The sequence below is a fragment of the Channa argus genome, chromosome 22 (assembly GCF_033026475.1).
Source record: "Channa argus isolate prfri chromosome 22, Channa argus male v1.0, whole genome shotgun sequence".
Taxonomy (NCBI): Eukaryota; Metazoa; Chordata; class Actinopteri; order Anabantiformes; family Channidae; genus Channa; species Channa argus.
Window position 1 is genome coordinate 4,594,395 of NC_090218.1, and position 24,289 is coordinate 4,618,683.

General features: G+C 39.6%; 1 protein-coding gene across 1 annotated transcript in view; it reads right to left on the reverse strand.

The window, feature by feature from the left end:
• doc2b (double C2-like domains, beta) overlaps nt 1-24,127 on the reverse strand; it is a 94,507-nt gene extending 70,380 nt beyond the window's left edge. The window contains exon 1 of the mRNA XM_067492432.1: nt 23,432-24,127. Coding sequence (XP_067348533.1) covers nt 23,432-23,774 — 343 coding nt within the window. The 5' untranslated portion in view covers nt 23,775-24,127. The remainder of the gene's footprint in view (nt 1-23,431) is intronic.
• Between the last annotated feature and the right edge of the window lie 162 nt (nt 24,128-24,289).

Below are 24,289 nucleotides of genomic sequence, written 5' to 3' on the forward strand. Positions count from 1 at the left end.
ATTAGTGATGGTTTAAATCAGCTTCCTCTGGAGAAATCATAAAGTTAATTAGTTATCCACGTTCATAACCCAGAAAAAAATGGGTGTTTCTGTTTAGCTGTAATGTTCCATTCAGCAGGCATCGTGCTGCTGAGGTAAGGAAAAAAAATCACTTCAGAAACACATGAGCCTTACAACAGATTTAAAATAAGATATATTGAATGAAGAAACAGGCAGAAGTGATAGAAGGAAACAACATTATTAAATGTGTCTTTGTTTTAACTAACAGTTATGAGACAATAGTGTCATGATTATGTGGTTTTAGCCAATGCTTTCAGCATTGCTCTGGGGATGGCAATAATGTTTGTTTAGGTGGTCACTCAGTCTGTCCTTCACTTTAGTCCAGACTGAACCAACACCAACACTCTGATGGACAAAATTTAATTCACTTTACTGGTCGAAAAAAAAAAAAAATACTTGACTTCTATCAGCCATAGTAATTATAACTGGGGCCAGAGTTGCATTTGGTGATCAAATTTAGAATTAAATTTTTTAACATATCATGTTTAAGTTTTTGTGGGGAGGAGGTCAGAATACTTGGGTGGGTGACAAAACACATGACTTTTAGTTAAAAGTCCAGTTTAAATTTGTTACTCAATGTTGTTTCTACATTTTATCCCAACCCATGAGCTTTCCCTAAACATGAGCATGTATTTTTCTGCCAAACAGCATTGCAGCACATAATATCACATGATGATGACCTACTAATAGGAAGTGGAGCAAATGGTGAATAAAAGTTAAAGAAGCAAGTCTTTTTTCAGCCCCACAGATTGGCAGGATAAAATCTGTGTGGGACAAGTGAAAATACAGCACTTGTTTTCTCTATCATCAACATCACAGTGGGACCCTTGAGGGAGACCCTAAACCCAGACTGTTCTACAGGTCAGAGTGTCATTGTACTGGGCAGCTTCTAGGGATAGAAGTACAGCTGTGTGAATGTGATCTAGGTGTTCCTGAATAAATTCAAGTTTCCAAAAAAATGGACCATAGTCCAATGCTTGTTGAAGGGCATTATAACATTAAAATGTGTCGTCCCAAGGGGTCAAGGAAATATGTCAACATGGCGTACGTGGTTTCTAGAGGATATATCCTACAGACTTAAATGACCCCTTTACTGTTGCTCTACTATTTTCTGTACATACAGAATTTATTGCAAATCTTTATTTAAATGTTGCCTGCAATTTATAAAGAACCCAGAAGAATTATGAAAAACCAAAATAAAATATCACTCCACAGTGAGTTTACATATATTTATCAGAATTACTTGGTATTTTGGATCTTAAATAGAGGTTAACAACAAGTTATGAACATTGTACTGTTTTACTGTGTAACAGCTTTGCTTTCAACAGATGTTCTTAATTTTTTTAATGTTGGTTCATCAATCATGGTTGAAACCATATCAGTAGCGGCAGGCGGTGTTAATTCTTCAGCTATAAGGTGCAGTTTTTTGCATTGTGCGACTCTGTACGCTACTTTATAAGACGTGAGTTCAGCTGTGACTTTGACTTTGCTGGGCACGGCACATGGCAATTAGAACGTGTTTTTTTTTTCGTTATAATTGCTTCATAACATCAGAAGCTAATATTTTGAGACACACAACCCACTGTGGACCCTCCTCATTACCAACTGTCGTGCTGGTAAAAGCGAGAGCAAGATATGCTTAAGCCCTTATCTTATTTTCTCGTCTATGTTTTGGTACCTGGAGCCTTTGAAGCTGCATTGGTGTGGCAGGGCTACCAAACACTGTTTACATTTAGGTGCCCCCTCCCGTTTGGGAACCACTGGTTCCCCAACAGGGTATAATCCTTTGAATCTGTTGCCATCATGTATCAAGAAAGTGAAATATCTTCAAAAAACAAATGAATGCTTTCTCATCAGTCAAAGTTAAAATTTGTGTTGTTAAACAAAATAAACAGGCTCAATATTGCATGTTGTCATGGCCTATGTACAGAACCCGCAGACTTTACTATATACTGTCGCTCCAGCCTGACAGGACTGCCAGCATTCCTGGTCTTTACATATTAGAAATGATACGAATAAACAACAAGGGAGCCAATCAATCTACAACAGCACCTGGACATGTGTCTGAGGTAAAATATTGCATTTTGATAAATAAATAATAACTCACATGTGCACCACTGTGCATTTGAAAACACTATGAAACAATAACTCTGAGGGTGATCAGTCTGTGTGATGACGTTACTGTAAATCAAACACATTTGACATATTTCCACTATGCACCCAGGTTCACTTGTTAGCAGGTTTACCTCATTCATGTATTTTGAGAGTTCTTTTAATGCATCTATCTACCCCTGTAGATCTAACCACATTGAATGTTTTTCTGTGAAATCCCTTTCCATTGCTATGCTTATGACAGACAGCTTTACATCAAGACCGACTGTGATGGAAAATCAAGTATGAATAATTTGTTTTGTTTAGTTGTAATGATAAAATGTACTCATTGTACTTATGCAGGATGTTTCATAGGGATGTTGTGACACTTGCTTTCATTTACACGTTTTTGTTCTGATAAGTGTCTGTAGAAGTGCTCAAGGTCAGCTATGTGGTAGACTGGCCACACAGAGATGTCTCCAAGTTACACCAGATTCTTATACGCTTAACATTTGTTGGAAAAGTTACCATAAAAGGAGAAAGCTGGAGGCAGCAGCCGGGAGAGGTAAAGAGTATTCTGCCTAGCAACAGTAGGATATAAAGTCCTGCTGCCCTGTCATCTTCATCACTGTCATCACCCCTGTCCACCCTGACCAATTACCTGGAGGAAATAAAGGCATGGATGAGCCACAACTTCCTCCAATTAAACAGTTCAAAACTGAAGCCATACTGGTTTTCCCCTCTCAGCTACAGTTACCAACCTACAGTTAACATTTAACAACCACATTAAACATCTGTGTAAGTCATCATCTTTTTTCCACCGCATCCAAACGCATCACCAAACTCTGTCCCATTCTCATACTATCTGATGCAGAAAAGCATTTCCATGCCTTTGTATCTTCCAGGCTTGACTATTGCAATGCACTGCTCATCGCGATTCCTGGCAAGAGTCTTCAAAAGCTCCAGCACATACAAAACAGCGCTGCCAGGATCCTGATCAGTGTGGGTAAATGTGAGCATATCACTCCTATCCTCAAGTCCCTTCCTTGGCTCCCGGTCTCTTCTAGAATTCAATATAAAATTGCGTTAGTAACATACTGTATCATTGCATCCATGGCAACGCCCCGGCCTACCTCAAGGGGCTTATCACTCAGCGAACGTCATCCCGCAATCTCTGTTGTACAAGCGCCCACAGATACCACACATTCCCCCAGAACTAAGTTACAGACTGTTGGAGATCAAGCTTTCTGCTCAGCCACCCCCCGCCTGTGCTACTCCCTTCATGAACATCTGAAGGCCCCACAGACTGTAACTGTTTGTTTAGTATTAATGGTTATATGTTTTATGCTCCTTTCTCTTGTAGCACTTTGAGATTCGTTGTTAAATGAAAAGTGCCTTATAAATTAAATGTATTATTAGTATTACCAAATCAGCTGTCGCTGACAAAAAACTGGAAAAATTGAACTGGGGACAAAAAATAAATAATTTTCACACAGCAAAAGTTATTCTCATACTCATGTGAAATGGCTTGTTGACAGGTTATTCGTCTGAAAAATATTTCTGATGTAATTAAATTAATTGGGAAATTAGGAAAATTAAAAAATTTTGTCTTTTTCTGAAGATCTGGATTTTAAAATGACATTGCCCATTTTTAACTTTACATTATATTTTGTAATGATTGTGAAATACAAATCTTGTATTAATAAAGTCAGTGGACATATGATTCACAGGCATCGCCTGGGAATTCAATTTGAAGTCTCAAATCTAGCTGCTAATAATAATTTAGCTGGCTTTCCCAATTCATTTCCATTTGATTCAATTCAGACTCAGCATCCTCAGTCACACATCCAACCACAAGGGATATGAGTGATGCACAGAGCCAAATGGCTCATGACGGGAAGAGTGTTTGCCATTGTGGAGGACGCAAGTCCAGTCTGCTCTAAGAAACAAAAAGTACCCATGTCCAGATGTGTGTTTCACATGTCACCTTTTTATCCAAGCATACATTTGATTATCAAGGTCCAGCTCAGAATGTCTGCCATTACTGAGTGAGATTATATCAAACACCACAACATTTTCTGTAGATGATCTGAGCTTTAGACAACCTACAGTATTTTGGTACCCCAGAATACATGGACAACTGCATTTATTTTAAACATCAGTCTAGTAAACCTGTTGCTCTATCAACCATCGGTCTTGTATTTACGTTATGAGCTGTTCAGTATTTCTTGACTATAAGTTTAAGGAAGAGACATCTGTGCTTTATTGAGTATGTGCAGTAATGTAGAAAGAGATAACTGCTTGTTTTAACATCTTCTTATCAAATAAGAGAGGAAGAAGCTTTTTTGTTTCTTGATAGCATAGAGAGGAAGAGACAGACGGATTACATTATGTTAGCCAGCAGGAGCCTGTGGTCAGATACTGTTTTGTATAAGCCAGTAGGAAAACGCCTGCTGAGTGCTTCGGCAGAGCTGTACCAGATTTTCACCACAGATACACAAACTGAATTGTATTTTCTTTCATGCATGTAGACTCTAATAGAAAGTTTCTCCCATATGGGATCTAATTGCGTATTATTATGTTTGTTTTAATATGAGTGCAGATGCATGGTTGCTGTACATGCAAAGTAAATGGGAAGGAACTTAAAGAATTTTATCTAACTTAATGCAGTCTAAATGTTGGCCCAACTTGATCAAACATGATTGCGTTGCAAGTCCAGGACGGATGCAAATTTATAGGACATAAAAGCTTTCAATTTGCTTATGAATGTGGGAAAAAAGCAGTTTGGTCCATCAGATCATCAACTCTCTTTTGACATAAGTCCTGCATATCTGATGGCGGGTGACAACATTGAGGGAGCAAATGGAATGGGGTGAAAAACTGGGGGCATGACTTATGATTATTAATTGTTTTTCCCCTCACTTGTAATAAACCATATGTGGTCAATTATTGGCAGATGACAGAAGAGCCTGCAAGAGGACAGTATGGAAAATAAATTATGTATTTTCATGTGACAGTCTGGATGTGGGAGCCAATTACAAAGAGACCTGGGATTAATTGGAAATGGCCACTTGGTTAAAATGTAAAAAGCGCTTTAGCATGAAAAATGAGCACACGCAACTAAATGTATGCAGGGGCTCATTAGAATGTTCGGCATTTCAATTCCAATTAATAGCACAATTCATCTTCCAGAAAGTGAGAAATCAGGAGGGGATTTGTAAAAGATTATTCTTCCACTATGAACAAAAGAGAGAATCAGAGTCATTCAAGATGACAAAAAAAATGTTACCTCTAATTGCTTTTATCCTCTGGACACATTTCTTACTTCTGTGTGCTTTTTGACTGATGCTGCTGCTCACCAAGCCTACACTGTGAAGATGGAGCCATCAGTGCCACACTTTATTGAATTTGCACTGAAAAGGCACAACCCGCCATAAGATACAATCTCTGACAACATGTAGAGTTCATAAGTGGATGTACTGACTCACATCCTGGACTGAAGCTCTACCTGTGATACGAAATATTCTTACTGTAAACCATTTGAAACATTCTATACTAACAATCTTTACTGTATACTTTGTAATGTATATGTAAATATGACAAAATGAATGACACCTGAAAATGCTAAAAACCAGTTATTAAATGTGCCGCTGATGGACACTGCTGGATTAGATTCTCAGGAGTGGAAATGAAATAAAAAGATGCTGTGGCAGCTCTGGCAAGTGCTCATGAGATAGAGAAAAAGCAATAAGAATGCAGTCACATAGTGATTTGTTTCCACATATGGTGGTACTGAGGTAGTAGCCTACATGTTACCAAACTGTCAATGTGATGGCAGAATTAATGTATTACATCACAAGAACTACAGTCCTTACGTCAACAAAAGTGGCTAAAGAGATAAAAGTCAAAAGCTGAATGCACGGACGAATAAAAGGAAAATGGCATCCTTTAGTCTGTTTGTGTTTGTTTTTGAACATTTTGCGTCTGATTTTTCCAATTTGTGCCATTTGTGGACATTTGACATTTGGTTTCTGTGTTTTGTTATTTTGTGTGTCTGTTTTTTGTTGCTTTGTGTGTTAGTGGTCATTTGATTTTTGTTTTTGACCATTCACGTGTCTACATGTGAATGTTTTTATTCTGTTATTGGTCGTTTTTCGCACCTTTTGGATATTTTTAGATCATGCTCATAATATTTTAGCTGTGCTGCATCGTTTTGAGGTTTTTGTGTGTCTCTTTATCATTTTGTGTCTTCTAGCTGAGTTATTTCAAACAGACAGGCTCTCCCTGGGGCCCCTTGACCTCTCAGACCTGGGCCTCAGCCAGAAATCCATCCATGGGGGCAATGCCATCGATTCACTTTCTACTGACAAGTTTTATTCCCTAATGGCTGTATAATGTTAATCACTCCAGCATTTCACGGTTGCCATTAAATTTCATCACCTTTAGCTAATAATACAGTTCTTTGATTTAGCTTAAATAGACAATGAAAATAATATAATATATATATAATGTAATATGATCTCTGGATGCTAGTGTCCTTGATATTTCAAATCTGTCAAAAATAGTTTCTATTTGAGAACAGGCACTCTGTGATGCTAAAAAGAAATCTAGCCTCATCCAATCTCATTGCATCATTTTTAGACAGGTAGCTAGCTACCAGTTGTCTAATTGGCTGAATGTCGCACAAGTATTAAAATTGATATTTGCTTAGAAAAGAACCTTGCAAGTTCAGTAATTACAACATGTTGTACACTACCTTTTAGGACATCTCTTATTGCTTCCTGTCAATAATGCTGTGATAAAAAACTGTAAAATCAGTTTAAAAGCTATGTTTTATGCAAACTGTTAATGCCAATATAGCTAGTTTATTTCTATCCTCTCGTCCAACCCAGTGAATTTGAAATAGCGTCACCACGTACAGTAGGCAGGTGTGTGTTAACATAGCACCCCTTTCAGCCCAAGGCAACATTTTGGCAGATATCATGGCTAAGAAAATGGTGGAGCAAAAAAGATGGACAGTTTTACCGCACATTATGTTCTACACACTCTGAAATGTGGGATAACCCACATAAATGTGGGATAACTTCTTGTCACTGTTCTCAATCTAAAAGTTCAGTTTTCTAATTGCTCATCCAGAAGCACGTTGACGATTCAAGGTTTTCCCCAGACAATAAAAAAATGTAAGCACTTCACATTTATGTTTTTTTCAACTATTCAAGGTATTCAAGTTTAAGATTAGAATTTGTTTTGATTATATAAAAATTACATACCAAAAGTTTTGAATAAAATAAGAATGACTCCCAGTAATATAAGTCAGCTAATAGAGAAAAATGTGTTCAGAAGGTATTTAAACAAGCCTACAGCTGTATCTCTGTGGCTCTGTGAGACTATATTCAGGCAAAGCAGTGCTTTTAACTAAAGACTAGTGTCAGTCAACTAACATGCTCACATGTAAATTCTAAAATACTGATGTTTAGCTGATATAACAAAGCCACTGACATTTGGTAATTAGCACTAAACAGAAAGTGTAGTTGACGCTGATGGTAACGTCATTAATTTTCATAAATAAGAGAATTGGACAAATTAGTAATTTACCAGGTGGTTGCACAATGTCACTGAACTAGATGAAAAGTTCAGGGATCACTGAATTATCGCACCCGTGGGACCCGAAATATCTGTATTAAAGTTCATGGCAATCAATCCAGTGTTCATCAAGACATTTAATATGACATAAAATATTAACGTTATGGCTTAATTTAGGATTTTACTAATCATCCGGTGATTACAGATGTCTGGGTATCGATTTTGTGTCAATTAGACCTGCTGGTGGTAAATGTCCAAACTGGTGGACTGACAAACCACCTGACGGTATAAAAATGTAAGTCGATGTTCTTATTGTAAGGTCAGTGTTTTAAAAATAATCTTACCATTATCCATGTGATGTGTCGCACGGTTAAATGTGGTTTCTGACTGTGCAATGTTAGCCCTTGGTTTTTAAAAGGGGTCTGGGTTATATTTTTTAACTCCTGATGCCTGAGGGGATGTAAACATGACATCCTTGGTTTGTGTCCTTCCCAGGGCTTGGCTACATGCCCCCTCCCCCATGTACTCCTTTGTCTCTGTCTCATAATGTTCTCTCTCCCTCTCTCTCTCTCTCTCTCTCTCTCTCTCTCTCTCTCTCTCTCTCTCTTTCTTCACACAGTGAACTACAGAAAAAGAAGCTAAAATGCCAGAAAGAAATTCAGTGGGCCAGTGAGGCTCAACGAAGAACAGATTGGGTATAGATTGCAGAACGTGTAGTTTCTCGTTTGAAAAATCCACTCACCCAGGACATATCGACCATAAACTGAGCACCAGTAATGATGGAAAACAGGCTGTGAGATAGCACTTTCATTGATTAAAAAAAACATGACATAAACACAGGCACCATAGCAGCAATAAAAGCAAGACAATGCCACAGCACACAGACATTCCTTAGACACATGAACCCTGTGAGAGCATTTAGAGTCTGGGCTTCATCATGAAGTGCGTTCAAGCAAGACAGTGAGCTGCACACTGTGAAATGCTCATTCTGCCTTTTCATGTCCCTGATTGAAGAGGCTGGCTTGATGCTAGAAGATAGTATTTGTTCTCTGAGTTACACGGGATTTCCTCCCTGCCTCTTTGCATGTTTTGTCATACTGTCCCACTCTCTAATAAGGCCCCTCTAACAAGGGGTCTATAAAATGAAACTAATAGCTTTATTATTGGTTGATAAGTGCTTCAGAGATAAGATATAATCCATAAGCATGAGTGACTTTCTGGTTTCCAGGGCATGGGAGTTCTTTCTAGCTGATGATTCCACAATACATCAGTAGTAACCCACCAGCACCACACACAATACAGTTACTCTTTAGTCTAAATAGACTATTAAGCCAGCATTCATCAACAAGGGCTGATCAGGAATTGTATTTTAGAGCTAAACTTAAACTTCAGAAAACATTGCAACACTTCTGCTGGTCCATAAGGACAGGCATACTTTAATATGACACGCTTAAATGTACTGAGATTATTGCTTTCACCAGTGGTTGGAAAGTAACTACAGTTACTTAAGTACTGTACTTAAGTATATTTTGAGGTATTTATTCTCAACCTTTTTCATTTTCTATTACATCATACTTTGACTTTACAACATAACATTACATAACATAACATAACATAAGGAAATATACTTTGACACTTATTTAATAACTACATTATATTTATAGTTATATTTCCAAATCAGAAATTTACAAGCTACCCAGTGGTATGTAAAGTAAATGGGCTGTGCCACCTCTGGATCACACTGTATGTTATTAACGAAAGGTAACGGGTAAATCAAACTGAGCTATTTTAAGGGACGTGCATTTGTTATACAGTTGTTTTTACACTGGTCAGTAGAAAAATGAATCCAACTGACAATTAACTGGATGAGAGGGGATTATAACATTGCTCATATTTTCTCTCTGTTGTTCGTTTGTCAATTGTTTGACAAAGAAAAATATAAAATATCAATATTAAGCTATTGGCTATTTACATTTTACAATTTTATAAATTAAACTTAATTTTGAACAAGAACACTGATCTGCTACATTTAACAAATAAAATGTGCATTTAATCAGAAATGATGCTCAAAATTTAAATTTATAATGTTAAGCAAAAATCAGCATGCCCTTTCATTAAATATGCCTTACAATATACTAAATTAATTAAATTAGTTAAATGAATCTTCTGGGCAATCACTCTACCTTTATGAAATAAGCCCTGGCATACTGCTGCTGAGTCTGTTTGCTTTGATTTTAAATGTCACACAGCCTGTACATGACTTTTCCTGAAATCCTGCTTGTACTGAGCCTCCTGTAGTGAGGCGGCTCATGCATCAGGTTTGGCTGGCTGATGGAATACCAAAGGACTTAATCCACATTTCTTACCTAATTTGCGAACTATAAAAACTGTAAAGGTCATGGGGGCGGGTCAGAGAACGCAGCATATAAACAATCTGTGTTCTGACAAACCAAGAAAAACATTTCATGATTTCATCGATTCATCTCTTCATTTACCAAGCCCCTTTGAAACACAAAGCACTGAGAAATGCAAAGCCACACCCTTTTTTCTTTTATAACCATATTAGTAATGTGTGCACGTTGTTTTCTCTTTGTTTTCATATGGCAACATAATCGGAACACCAGACAAGACAAATAAGAGGGGGCCTGATGGCTCAATGCATCATGTTGGGATAAAGAAGGCCACAGGATTGAATCCCACCCCACCAGGGTGGCCCCACCCAGCCATCAAGGGTAACCTTGGTGCCGGTCCCAAGCCTGAATAAAACGGGATGGTTATGGCAGGAAGGGCATCTAGCATAAAAACAAATTCCAAATCAACGTGCGGAACACGTTCCACTGTGTCAACACCTGAAGGGACAAGCCGAAAGCCATTGATCTGTAGACAAGACAAATAAGGTTTAATTATGTTTCCCTGTATTAATTCAATAAAACAAAACATGACCGCACTAACAGAAATGAAACTGGACGATCACAGGTCCTAAAACCTCAGTCAAACAACAGCACGGCACAGTTGTGCCACTTTTGGACCTTAGTTGGTGTCTCTGGAGTGATCAAGGGGCAACTCACAAAGGTGTTGCCGACTCATTAGAGCCAGAAGGATTCGATCAAAAATGCACTCAGATCTATACAAATGGGGCTTTTCAGAGAAACTGTGATCTCCACAGTGGATGTGCAGGCGGAAGGTTCGACCTTAATAAGTGATAGTAAAACTGTTTCACAACAAAGCTATGCTGCAAAGCACAATGATTTTTTTAACTGGCCATTAGTGTGCCATTTTCTATAACAGGCATTACCAACAGAAAAGAGGCCCAGGATGTGCTACAATAGTGCTAGTAATTATGGTAGGTGTTGCTCTGTAATAGGTGATGTACTGTGATTACAGAACCAAAATGTCCACATGGGGAGGAGGTCACGGTGAATGCATTCATTCATTCATTGCAGTCCTATATGCAGTCCCGTCTGAAATATAATGACAATGACAATTAGTTGTTAGTTGATTTTGGTGCCTAAACCTAACGAAGCTCCACATGACCAAACTTTGATGGTTCCATAATCACAACCAGGTGTTAATAATTGTTTCCATGATGGCAAAGGATCAGTGAGAGTTGTTAAGGGACCAGGTCAGGCCAGGTGACATAAAAGTGACAAACTCCACAGAGGGAGAAGGGTCAGGGTAGGTGAAAATGTCCGACTACAAACAATTTGAGTACTCGTGGGGAGTTGTAGTTTCTCTTTTTTTATAGTCAAAGTGAGTGTGCATCATTGTAACCATGGTAATGAAGTTTATTTATTTATTTGTTTGTTTGTTTATTTATTTATTTTGTTTAACCAGGTGAGTTAATTGAGAACCAATTGTCTTTTACAATAACAATCTGACCAAGAGGCAGCATGAAGGACCGACACAAAAAAGATTAGAAGGTAACGAAGTACTTCGTTTAATCCTGGTACAAACCAAGAATATTTGGCTAGACTCATTCAAAGCATAGCCATTGTTACATAAAATGTAATTGTTTTTAACAGTTATGTATAAGATTTTCAAGGCAAAGTCAAATGATATTGTGGTAGTGATAGTGGAATCACATGCAGGTGATTGTAGATTTGTTATTATTTATTTGTATTTTGGGTGAGGGGATGTTTGACAGGGATGACTGTAGTTACTGTAAGTGGGACTGGCGGCCAGTGAGGTCAGAGAGAGAGTGCTTTCTGATTGGCTGATGCCCTCAGGAAATCAGCACCCAGGGCAGACACATTTTCACCTTCATACAGACTGACAGCCCAGTCTCATTCGCAAGGCATCACCTGGCATGTCTGTTAGCAAACAAAGGCCCGCTTGTTCAGGGCAGGCTTAAATTCAATGCTTCAGACTGAGTGAGGTTTTTATTTATCACACTTCATGTTCTTGCAATCAAATATTCTCCCAGAATCACTGCACACTCAACCGAACTCTGATTTGCTTACAAGATAAATCAGCTTGTTGGTTTGAGCTATACGCACACACAGCACCGGGTAATAAAATATATTACTCCTCACTCCTCTGCTGTATGTTATCACCAATGACACAAACTTGTCTATCCTAGACTGTAATAAGGGTCCTTGAAAGACCCAGGTGGGTAGGAAATGAAAGTTTTTCTCTCCTTTCTTTACAGAGTCATTGAATGTTTGCTGCCCACTTGTGTGTGTGTGTGTGTTTTTTCATTTTAATGTCATTACAGGAACTAGACGTAACCTCACTTAAGCGCTGTGCTTGCCACAAATATTGATTTCTGCTGATGAGTCTGTTTTTCAGTAACTTGGCCTGTACTGTAAAGTGAAACCCTCTGGCTGTAAAATAAAAAAACATATTACACAATTCTCTAGTCCTCCTCTCTTCGATGAAAAGGTTTATATAAGAGAAAATGAGAGTTTGTTCAACAACATTTGCATAGCAATCAGGCTAAAACCCCATAACAAATGTTCTAGCCTAGTGTTTTCCATCCTCTTTGACATATTTTATATTATAAAATGTTATACACATCCTGTATGTATTTTTATCTTTTTGTCAGTTTTTTCCACCTACAGAATATGAGGCAGCATTCCCATTTCCACTTTGGCTCTATTTTATGTAAATACTCCTCTGGTTCTCTGCTAAGACTCATATTTAAATACCACTGTGAGAAGTGGTATTTATTTGGCTTAAAGTTAAACCACTTTCATCCACACACAACTTAAAACAGAACACTGAGGGGTTTCTATTTATAATTGCTATTAGGTAAAAGCGCATCCCTAAGACAGAAAAAAAATCTTTCCGCTTTGTTTGCAGGTGTATTTACTGTGGATTTAAAACTACCAGTTGAAGATAAACTAAGAGACTTGCAGAGACATCATGAGTCAGAGTACACAGAGAAAGAAACCTGCAGGGAGTCAAACCTTTGAAAGTCACAGCATCAGTTCTTGGAAATTGTGTGATGGAGCTGTTTTCTGAATTACTGTCTGCAGCACTGTGTGGGATTTGTGTTCTGCTGTTCTATTTAGTAAGACATGATTTCTACCTGGTGGGATGAGAACAAATGCTAAAAGAGTGCAAATGAGCTGCAAGTTTTTTTTTTCTTTCTTTCTTTCTTTCTTTTTTTTTTTTTACAAAATTTACTTTTAAGCAGCTGTGGAAAGTTAGTACATGAGTAATGTACTTTACATAAGCGTCTCTTTTAGTTTTTGTTTTGATTATTTGTGTCCTTTTTTTTTTACCTAATGTACTTATTACTTACTTCATTTATTACTATATTTATCTGTTAAATGTATCATAGATTAAAACAGTCATTTACTATATCTGACATTTCACACCAAAAAGCAAAGACTAAATAGAAAAAAATACAAATGTGTTTTGTTCTGTTTTTTTCTACTTTTCTACTCCAATAATAATCTCATCTCTGTTTTCATTTCTTTGTGTGTGTGAGAGAGAGACATTTGAGAGGGACCTGCTCCAACAACAACAATAAAATGTTACATAAATGTTTTATTATGTTAATAATGTCATTATAATTTTTTTATCGTAAAATACAAATACTAAATGCAAAAGTTTTTGTACAAATTTTCTTTGGCTCCTTCGTTTTGGAGGAAATGCACTTGTTCCCTGGCTTTCTTTGACTAGAAATATTTAAAAAGAGTGAGACTACACAGATGTTCTAGGTCACGGCGGATTGTCCTCTGAGAACCCAGAGTGCCTGATGCAACACACTTTGTTCTTTTCCTGCATTCCCGTCAAAACATGGGCCATCCTGTAATGACAGCACTTGGACGTAAAGTACCAACTCACTGGGACACAAAACAATAGTTACATTGTCCCCATCCTTACTCTACTGCGGTTGTTGTCAGCACAATAAAAAAAAAAAAAAAACAGCTCTGTGCAACCACACCTTGGCCCTGTGATGGCTGTTTACCACCAAATACTTTAACATAGCTTGAAATCATTGAAGCTAATAAGGTGTCTGGAGGCTAAAGTATTGCAATGGGATCAAATAGGGAAAAATTAGAATTTACATGGCATTGTGGCATTGTTGTAGACCTTCATCAGTAATGGAGCTTTTTGTATTTGGCAAATGAATGTATAGAGCCAGAGATTTCTTTATGGAGTGTCCCCCCCACACACAACACTAAGTTCCATCAAAAATCCACTCAGTACCACAGCGGATCTACTACAAATTTAGTGTTTACACTCAAGACTAGGGATTTACATTTTAAAGGGTTATTGATGCGTTTTTAATGACTCACACACTCAAGCTGACTGCTCCTGTTAATGCACTAAAGAATAATTCAAGGGCTTCAAGTACTATACTTCATTATCACATTAAACTTTAGAGTCCATAAAGGAAAGCAACAGTAATGCAGACACCTCAAAGTCTCTTTGTGAAGTGCGACGTATGGAGCTGCCCATCATAGACTTCCATCCATCCATCCAGTTTAAGTCAGAATAAAATCGGATATACAGAATGTAGGATGTGTAATCGTCTTAATGTAAAGGTGCAGTTAGAATATCTATAATTAATTGATGAATAGTCCCATAATCAAATACAGTGTTTGATGTTAAAGAAGAATGTACGTAAGGTTCAAATACTAATAGTGCATTTCAGTGCTTTTTTTAGACCACTCATCGCTGTGTGAATTCATCATTGGTGACTAAAGGACAGGGTGCACTTAACCATTGCTCAAGTGATTTTTTCAAGATGCATGTGAGAATGTAAAAGCAATTAAGTCGAGGCTTACCGAGAGTCTTCACATGGCTCATTAACAGTCTTTTTCTGCTTCATGGGTAGACAAAATGCGAGTTGTCAGTAAACGCTGCTCTAAAAGCTACATAAAGCACTAAAACATACTTCTAACACACATTTTACACTGAAGAACCTCCAATTTGAACCTCCAACCAACCTTTTATCGGTTATGAGCTACAGTTACACCTACTCCTCCTTTCCCTCTTCACCCAAAATGGAGGTTGGAGGAATGCCCCTACATTTAGTGATAAAAGTGGACTTCCACAGAAAAATTTAATTTTTGACCTTCTAGGTTTTCTGAGATCCATGTTACCATAAAAAGATGACTCAAGTACTGCTACTATGTGGGGCTGCCAGGAGCAGACGAGTCATTACTCTTTATGTAAGCTTCTCTGAAATGATATTTTAACGAATTATATTGAAGGCACAACATGCATACTAATTGGGCTTTTAATTCTCCATATGACAGTTAAACTCCGCAATATGAGAATTATTTGTTTCACTTCTTCTTGTAGCTGAGGCAGGTTATGGCCTTGGTGAAATCCGCTAAAGATATTTCTATCATAGTTTTACCTTTGTAATCCCCTCCTGTCATAATAATAAGTCTCAATTTCAATCAAAGTGGTAGGACTTTTACTTTTGGCACACATTTAATGAGCTCAGTCATGCACTGCAGAGGATGAAAATTGTCTATTTTGTACTTTTCACTTCCCTTTGCTTTCAGCTACCTTCAGGTCAAAACATCAACTTACTGAAAAAGATTCTGCAGAGCATAGTCTTGATAGGGATCACATCAGTAAGGTAAGTAAATGTAGCACAAATTTTAGCCGTGTTTCCCGAAATTATAGCAAAAGAAAATGTAGTTGTTGCATGTTTCCATCCACTGCTGCGAATATTAGAGGATTTGAATGCATGGAGATTAACAGCTGGTGGCACTAATTCTCCTGACATTAAACCAGTGCAGAAAAAGAGGGCACAATGAACAGATGTAATAAAGCACCAGTCAAATCCAGCGGTATCTGGTTGCAGACAAAGATGGCAGACTAATGACGTTGGCAGGAAGTATTGGAAATTATCTGGAAGTTATTCATCTCAGCAGAAGATGGACCTTAGTAGAAAGGTGGTTAGGGTTAAGAAAAGCCATTGGTCTAGGCAACAAGCCCCAGAGTTTCAAATTAATGGATGTGACCATCCCGTTGTCAGTCTCGGATCTTTGTCAACAGCCAGGTGGTTTCTGTGAACCCTCAAGTGGTGGAACACACAGAAAAGAGGATGGAAACATGGCAGTTTGCCTTATGTATTAATTTGTCTAAGTGTTCTATGAAACTAAACTTGTAACTGAGGGGAATAGTGGCTGTAGGACTATAAATTCTCTGAATCTTTCTAAGAGACAGATTTAAGACTGCACATTCATGCTCCCTAATGGATGGATCATGTACATTTTGCTGACAACACCATGGCTTCTCCTCTATTACTTGGATGACAGAGTGGCAGAGTGGTCAGCAGTCTCGCCACACAGAAAGAAGGTCCCGGTTCTGTGCCTGTGGGACTTTCCACCAGTTTCCTCCCACAGTCCAAAGACACGTAGTTAGGTTAACTTGAGACACTCAATTGCCTGTGTGAATGGCTGCCTGTGGACCGGTAATCGATCCAGGCTGCACCCTGCCTCTTGCCCAGTGACAGCTGGGATCAGCTCTAGACCCTTCATGACCCCTTACGGGTTAAGTGGTATACATAGTTGGATGGACAACTTCTGTGCTCACTTACCTTGTGTGACATCCTATTCACATTTTTTTTATCTATTAATTTACCATGACAGGGCCATTTGTTTGTAACTATAGGATAGTATTAATAGAGATTACATACATAATCTTTAAGCCTGCAGTTGTCTGGATGCCATCTGGCAAGACAGACACTCCCACCCCAAGGAAATCAAATCCACTTTAGCCGACAATAAAGGAAATACACAAAACGCCTACACAAGGAAATCCTCCTGTGAGGCTGGTATTAATCCAGGTGATCTGGGAAAGTATTTTCATCCTAACACTCCACTATGGGGCCAGGCATTGCAGCCTATATGGCAGAGCTATAGTGTACTATTCACTGTATTCTCTCTCTAGCAGTAGAAGAGACTGAAAGAATAAAATACTAAGTTGTGGCTTCCAACAGTCCAAAGAAGCATAGCAGGGAGAGACCTTTTATTGATCGGGCTAAGCTGGGGAGCAGAAGCATTGAGAGAACGCGAGTTCAGCATCTTTTCTGGGAGTAACAGGAGGCACACAGTGCAAAGAAAGGAAGCAACCAAGTGTTGGGTTCTGAATAACAAAATGACCTTCTGATCATAAGCCCAAGAGAAAATAACTAGAAAGTCAATTTGTTTAAACTTTTTTGGCTTGTTACTACTGCAGAATTTTGCCACAAAGTTTGGTATAGACAATTATAACTTTAGTAGGTTTTCCTCTGGTAAAGGGTTTTTACTTTAAGTGACTAACATTTGCTGGGTGGAGTGGCCCATTTCAGTAAAGTACAGCCAAATAATAGCTTGATGCTGACTTCTTAACCAGTTTGCTAACTTTGTCTGACTTCACTGGTGCAGAGCAGGTAGTGTGCTGTGGGTTTATGGGCAATTGTTTGCTATAGGTGACAATCTTATGCTGCCATAATGAAAATGACTTGATACAGCAAATGAATCAGGTGTTAAAATTTAACAACTAAACTTGTCCAACCTCAGCTTCAGCCAGACGTCCTCCCTTTTACTGAATTTTGGAATTTTCTGGATCCAGCAGCTGCCAGTGTGACACTTATAAATTGAAAACAAAATTCAAAAATTTCAACAATTGCTGCTTATATTTTTATTTATTTTTTTATTATTTACAACTTTATCAACCTTAACCAATTTAAATATGAACCTTAGGTAATTCCTGAAGAAATGCACTGCAAATACGAACATGAAGTACTTTGCATATCTATGTCCTTAACTGTAAATGGCTGCCAGTAGTAGCAATTTGGCAGCTTTCATATCCAGATATCCTGTAATGTGGCCTCATTAAGCTGCACACAGCACCATCATGCTCTCACACCCGAGAGATCAGAAGCTAAAAATCTAATACTGGTGATCTGAGCTCTCTGTGGACAGAGTGCCCACTCTATAAAACTGTGGTTAAGTTAGTTAAGTTTTGATTCATCACTTGGTGGGCAGAGGAGCGATTAGACTCTAGGATTTAATTTAAGCAAATGGAGTGAGTCCTTGGCCTCTCAGTAGGGGGCATGAGACACTCTGAGGTTTAAGCTGGCAACAAACTGGTGGATTTTGCTTTTTAAAATACTGACTCTTTTGAGAGCCTGTGTATCACCAGCAGTATTTAAACACACTCCCTCGGTGTGTACATGTGACAAACTAGAGACAAACAAAATATCCCCCCACTGATGACAATCACAGACCCCAAATGGTTGTGTGTAATAGCTGGCATTATCATTACATAATGTGCTTACGGGGATGAAGGGAAGGCGGAGGCACAGTTTGTATCAGATGAAGCAGAACTGCCGCTAACTTAAAACACTCAATGGCTCCTGTTGAGAGACAGCACCACTAATAATAACCTATAATGTGAAGAGGCTGACAATCTGGCCCACTTTGTTAGTGCTGGGTTAGTCACAGGAAAACATGGGACACTACAGTGAGTCATTACTACTGCATGACAGCTTGCACATAGTCTCTTAATAGGATTCTACTATGCTGGGCATGGTGGTGCTGAAATCACTCTTTACCTTAAACTAAGCATTATAAGACTCAGGGGAGGTTTTCAAGTGGATTGATGCAGCCCTCTGTTTTGCAAAGGTCTGGAAATGGCTTTAGGTCTGGGAGAGGCAACAGATGGTTCAACATGCACTTCCTATTTTTCTGTCTGCCTTAAAGGAAAACACAGAGGTTTTTATGAGGTTACCCCATTGGTCAAATACCAAATACACGGCTTGCTATGCTAACAGCTACACGTGAGCATCGCTCCTTCGCTGCAACAGCATCAGTTTTAACTTTGGAAAATGCTTCATCACTGAGAAGAATGCCAAACGTTATGAAAAGAATCAGCGGCGGTCACCCACTGTTGAAACATGAACGGTTTTGGCAACTTAGTCTCTGATGTGGTGCCACAGGTCTTGCACTGACATTACTCAGAAAATATGAAATATATGTGACTAATCTTCCTATTCCGACCGTAAATTGGGTTGGTGCACAGGGAAATATTAAAGTATTCTTCACTTCTGCCCAACAATGGTGCTGCTATTTCTTTCTTTGACTTCATAAAGTTTTCATGGATAGGTGTTCTCACAGGGCTGTTGAGAAGATTCAAGGGTTACAAAGAAGTACTCACATTCCCTGTTTTTTGTAAATCAATTTAGAAAATGTCTTAATTAACTACAAGGCACCACATGGCAGAATGCTAGAGAGTGTTGCTGAACTTCAGAAAACTTCCTCAGGGTATAAGAGTTCTAAAGTTTGTGCTAATGTTTAACACATGTAAATGTACTGTTAACCTTTTCTGAAGTACTTCACTGACAACTGTTGCATTGAAGCTGACAACACATTGCTTTTTAACAGTTTGTACAATTGTATCTACATTCATCTCACGTAAGTCAAAGTATCAAACGCCAAGTAACAACAACTAAATGTTTCGTGGAGTTAATTACACATTTCAAACAGATTATTTTGCTTTGTTTAAGACACGTCTGCTCTGACTGCATCTCTCCTCACTGGCTGACAAATACAAGCAAACACTGTAGCTCAACTCTTGTGCTGAGGTGACAGCACTACTGCCAGAGCGAGACATCTCAGGGGAGACCTGTGTTTGCATATGTTACCAACTCTTCCCCCCCCAACCAACCCCACACTAGTCCTGTCAACACATATGGCTCGGAGGCTTATCGCTCACAAAACACAAGCGCCCGCTCTGTCATGTGGGTCACACTGGGTATTTCTCCTGGCCCTGGCAGGGACATGGCCCTTTACACACACTACAAACAGCTATTAATTGATGTGTCAGCAATCTGGAAGTCCAACTGGTTTTCATTACCACCCATCACAGGGGAGCTGGGACACTTGGTGGGTGATGCACTTTTCGGTTTCAATTAAAATCAAGTTTGAGTCACAATAAATCAGAACATTCTACAGTTATGCAGAGGAGGCAATGAGCTTGTAGCCTGAGTTGCAATGTCCCTCTGTGATTTGGTTCATAAGGGAGAAAACTCCTCCCTCACTCCCCCGGAGGTAGCATGCACACACTGGATTAAGTCCCACGGGACTATGAACACCCAATTTGGGGCAGCGCTGGCTCTTTTAAATCACAAACAGCAGGCAGGAGAAAGTTTCTCTCTCCTCCAGTTTTAGTCAGGAACAGAGTGAACATGATAAAGCAGTTTACAAAAGGTGACCAAATGAATTCAAAGTGAGGGTTTTTTTTCACTCAGACCACAGCGCCGCTTGCTGCTTCGCCAGGAGGAAGAAAATACTTCACCTCAGTATGTGACTCACAATTATGAGGCCAAGCTTATCACATCTGCCTCGCAAGGGGGTCAAAACCTTACTAACCCACACACATGCGAAGGTGATAGAAGTAGTTAGAAAGCCTGTTTTTTTTTTTGCTGTTTTATAAGCTCGTTCTTCAAACTGTGTTTTCAAACAGCTTTACTTTCAGGTGTCCTTCAGAAAATGCTTCAACAGTGCAACTCATATTGTTTCCGAAGGAAGAAATCCTTTTACAGTGCTGCACACCATGTACCCGATGTTTGTTCATATTCCAGCATTTATTTAAAACTTCCTTTTTTTAACTTAAGCACATTTCAAGTAAGCAATGTTCTTTCAGTTGTTGAATTTACAAAGTCTCGACATCAGAAATATATTTTCATCTAATATAACTTTAAATAGATTTCTCAGTGTTTTTTTATGTCATGTTTTTCCTTAATCAACAACACACACATACACAATACTGCAGATACGGCCGCAGCATTTTGTTTATATGCTTCAACCTACTCCATAGCAGCAGCATTTGGGATGTTGCATCAGAGACAAAGAGCTACTTGTTATTTATGTATTTATCTTACACACACACACCAGCCACAACATTAACAGAACATGGTGTTAATGTTGTTTGCAGTTTGCTGCTTATTGGGCCAAACAGCTCATAATGAGCAAGCTGCAAAGCACCGTGTGAACTGACACCTGTCGATCTTGTTCAGCATTAGATTCTTCCCATCAAGACAAATGGTAATGTTGTGGCTGATGGGTTAACTACCTGCCTTCTTTAGTAAAAGTTAGGGTGTAGTTAATGCTGGTTGAGGATGCGGATGCGTCAGATGATAGATAACTCATCCCATTTTCTTGTGATAGTGGTGCAGGGGTGAATTTTAATTATCCTGCATCACTGATGACTGTTTAGTTGATTGTCAAATTATTAAGATGATCCTCTGGCTGATGTTTGATGTCTAACTGGCTTATTTGCAGAGAGGATGTAGAGAAGCTGTGGGTTGGTGTTTGCATGAAGTAAGTGTATCTGTTCCTCGACTGAGACCTTAAAAACAAGTAAGTTAATAACCATCAAGGATACATTACAGCATCACGACACCTGTTGCATAATCCCAACCAACCACATTTATACCACAATATTTCATGCACCTTGGGCAGTTCAAATAGCTACCACGATTATAAACCGTCAGGTTTAAAAGGAATAAAACATCATAACATGTGGAGAAACAAACATGGATTCCACTGATTTAGAAGATTTTCTCTGGACTGAATTGATCAACTGTTTGAACCAAACAAACAAACAAAAAACCTTCTGCTGCTGCTGCTGCTGCTATATTCGGAGTCAACTGTAAGCTTTTAATCTTAGAGACACAAAATTCCTACACAATGTGCACTGCATCAGTATGAACTTTTTAAAAAACTATGTTGCAAGAGATACTTCAAGAGGAAACACCCTCACCCTCATAAAGTCATATTTTAACACAAAAATTAAGTCTCTTACTGAGTGAGGAGCTTTTGCAAATTAGGAGAATGCATCTCTTCATCTCTTTTCCCCACCGATCAAAATCCTGGTTGCCTGGCAGAGGTCATAGAGCAACATCTGCCAGCCCGACATGCCTCCCCTTCTCTGTACCATCCCCCCTCCAGTCCAGTTCTGGATTAGAGATGGACTAAACTCCCCCCCCCACCCCCATGGCACTCTGCATGGATTAACTCTTGGAGGAGCTGCACTGCTGTCACACATTAACCTGCAATCACAAGTCTCTTGTGCAGGGAAAGCTCTCGACAGACCTCTGGAAGGGGTAGTTAGAGTCTGACAGAAACACGCTGGGAAGCATTTGCACTGTTGTGTGCACAGAACATGTCCAGCAGCAACCAAATCAGTTGCCTTCACCGTTTCAGCGAATCCCCATACAAATCCTAAGGTTTGTAAAAATGATGTCAGTAGCATAACTATGTTTACTTGGTTTCTCAGCGCTGGTGCAAACTGCTGTATCACCTGTACATGAAGATATGTGCTTGAAGTAAAAATGGCTTTGCAAGGTGTATAAATCTTACTCAATCCCTGTGTTATTTCCCCAATAGCTGTGCGGTATGATTTTAATTTCCATTATAATTCAGCCTCTGAGACCTGTTAGATTAAAGGAATGACATTCTGAAAAGGCTTTCTCGAAAGGACCCTCCCTTCTGTGTTGAAGACAGACGGAGACACACACACACACATCTTTATGCTTTGGAAACACAAAAACAGAGAATCCACATGCTCATATAACTGCAACTTGCCTGCCTTGCTAATAAGTGCTACAGCATGTGGATGAGCGTACAGATGCAGTAACTCCACTGAGCGCAAAACTGTGACTAATTTAAAGCTTCACCAAGAAGCCGTGAATCATTCAGCCCGGTGAGAATGAGACAATGCACCCTGTAGACACTGGGAATATGAAAAATGCACCCATATGTTCGCTGACAGCCACATACAGTCATTTGCTTCAATAAAATCATACATATCATCCATTCAGTTGAAGGAGAGTAGAGATGGAGGAGAAGGGGGGAGCTGTATTCTATGCAGCAGCAACAGTTGGCTGTCGACTGAGAGGCAAAGAGTTAGCTGCAGCACATAGATACACACATGGGGACACACAACATGCATGTACGCACACAAAAACACATACACACACAGCCAAAGCCAGGCAATCAGAAACAGAAAGAGATGGTCGGGGGAGCCGAGGGAAGAAAAGGTGACAGATAAAGCCAAAAAGCCACACGGCTGGAGGGATGCCTGGCAACCGATGGCAAAAATGGAGATGCAGTAATAAGAGAAAGGGAGAGGGAGAGGAAGAACTAAAAGGGATAGATGCACACATGAAGACATGTTGGAAAACACCATGGCAAACAGGAGGACGGAGACGACAACAGGGGAAATCATCACTCACTGGAGTCATCTGAGTCATAACCCTCCACATCAGGATCTTCATCTTTCTTGGTGGCCTGTAAGGAGGCAGAGGCTCCGGCACAAGCCCGGTCCGGGTTGTCCTCATTGGGGCGGTCACTTTCAGCAACGGCTGTGGCAGAGGTGGTGGCCAAAGAGGTGGAGAGGGCAGAGCGCAGGGGCCCAGTGTGGCCCACTTGGTGGGGTACAGAAGGGGGAAGGCCCCGCGGATAACGGGGGAAGTAGTCAGAGATCTGCTTGATGGGTTGGATGGGGCCAGGGCACACGTCAATGGCCATGTGCTCCTGGATGCTGATGGTGGGTTTCTCGCCTTTGCGTTGTGTCATGCATGCGGTCCAGACCAGAGCCTACTGCCAAAACCTAAACCTGAGAAAAGAAAAAAAAAGAAGATAAACAGAGCCACCCCCTTGTCCTCCTCCTTTTGCCTCCTTGGTAGAGGTGGGTGTTGTCCTGGGTGGGTGTCTGATGGGTGGACAGGTCCAGGTGATCCGTGGATGTCACCACACTGGTCAACAAGAAGATCTGGAGCTGCTGCTGCGTTTTCCCGTGCTGTCCTCAGACCCAGACCATTCTGTCTGACAGCCTCACACACATTACTACCTACCCTCCCGCTCTCTCCTCTTCCTATACCCCCACACTGTGCCCACGTCTGCGCTGCCTATCTGAGAGAGAGAGAGTGGTGTGTGTGTGTGTGTGTGTGTGTGTGTGTGTGAGGGAGAGGGAAGGGATTAGAGAGAAAAGAGGGAGGGATCAGCTGATGTCACTGCCTAGCAACCGAGCGGTAAACAGGAACCGTCGGCCGAGGTGCTTAATTATGATATTAACCCGATCCATCTGTCTT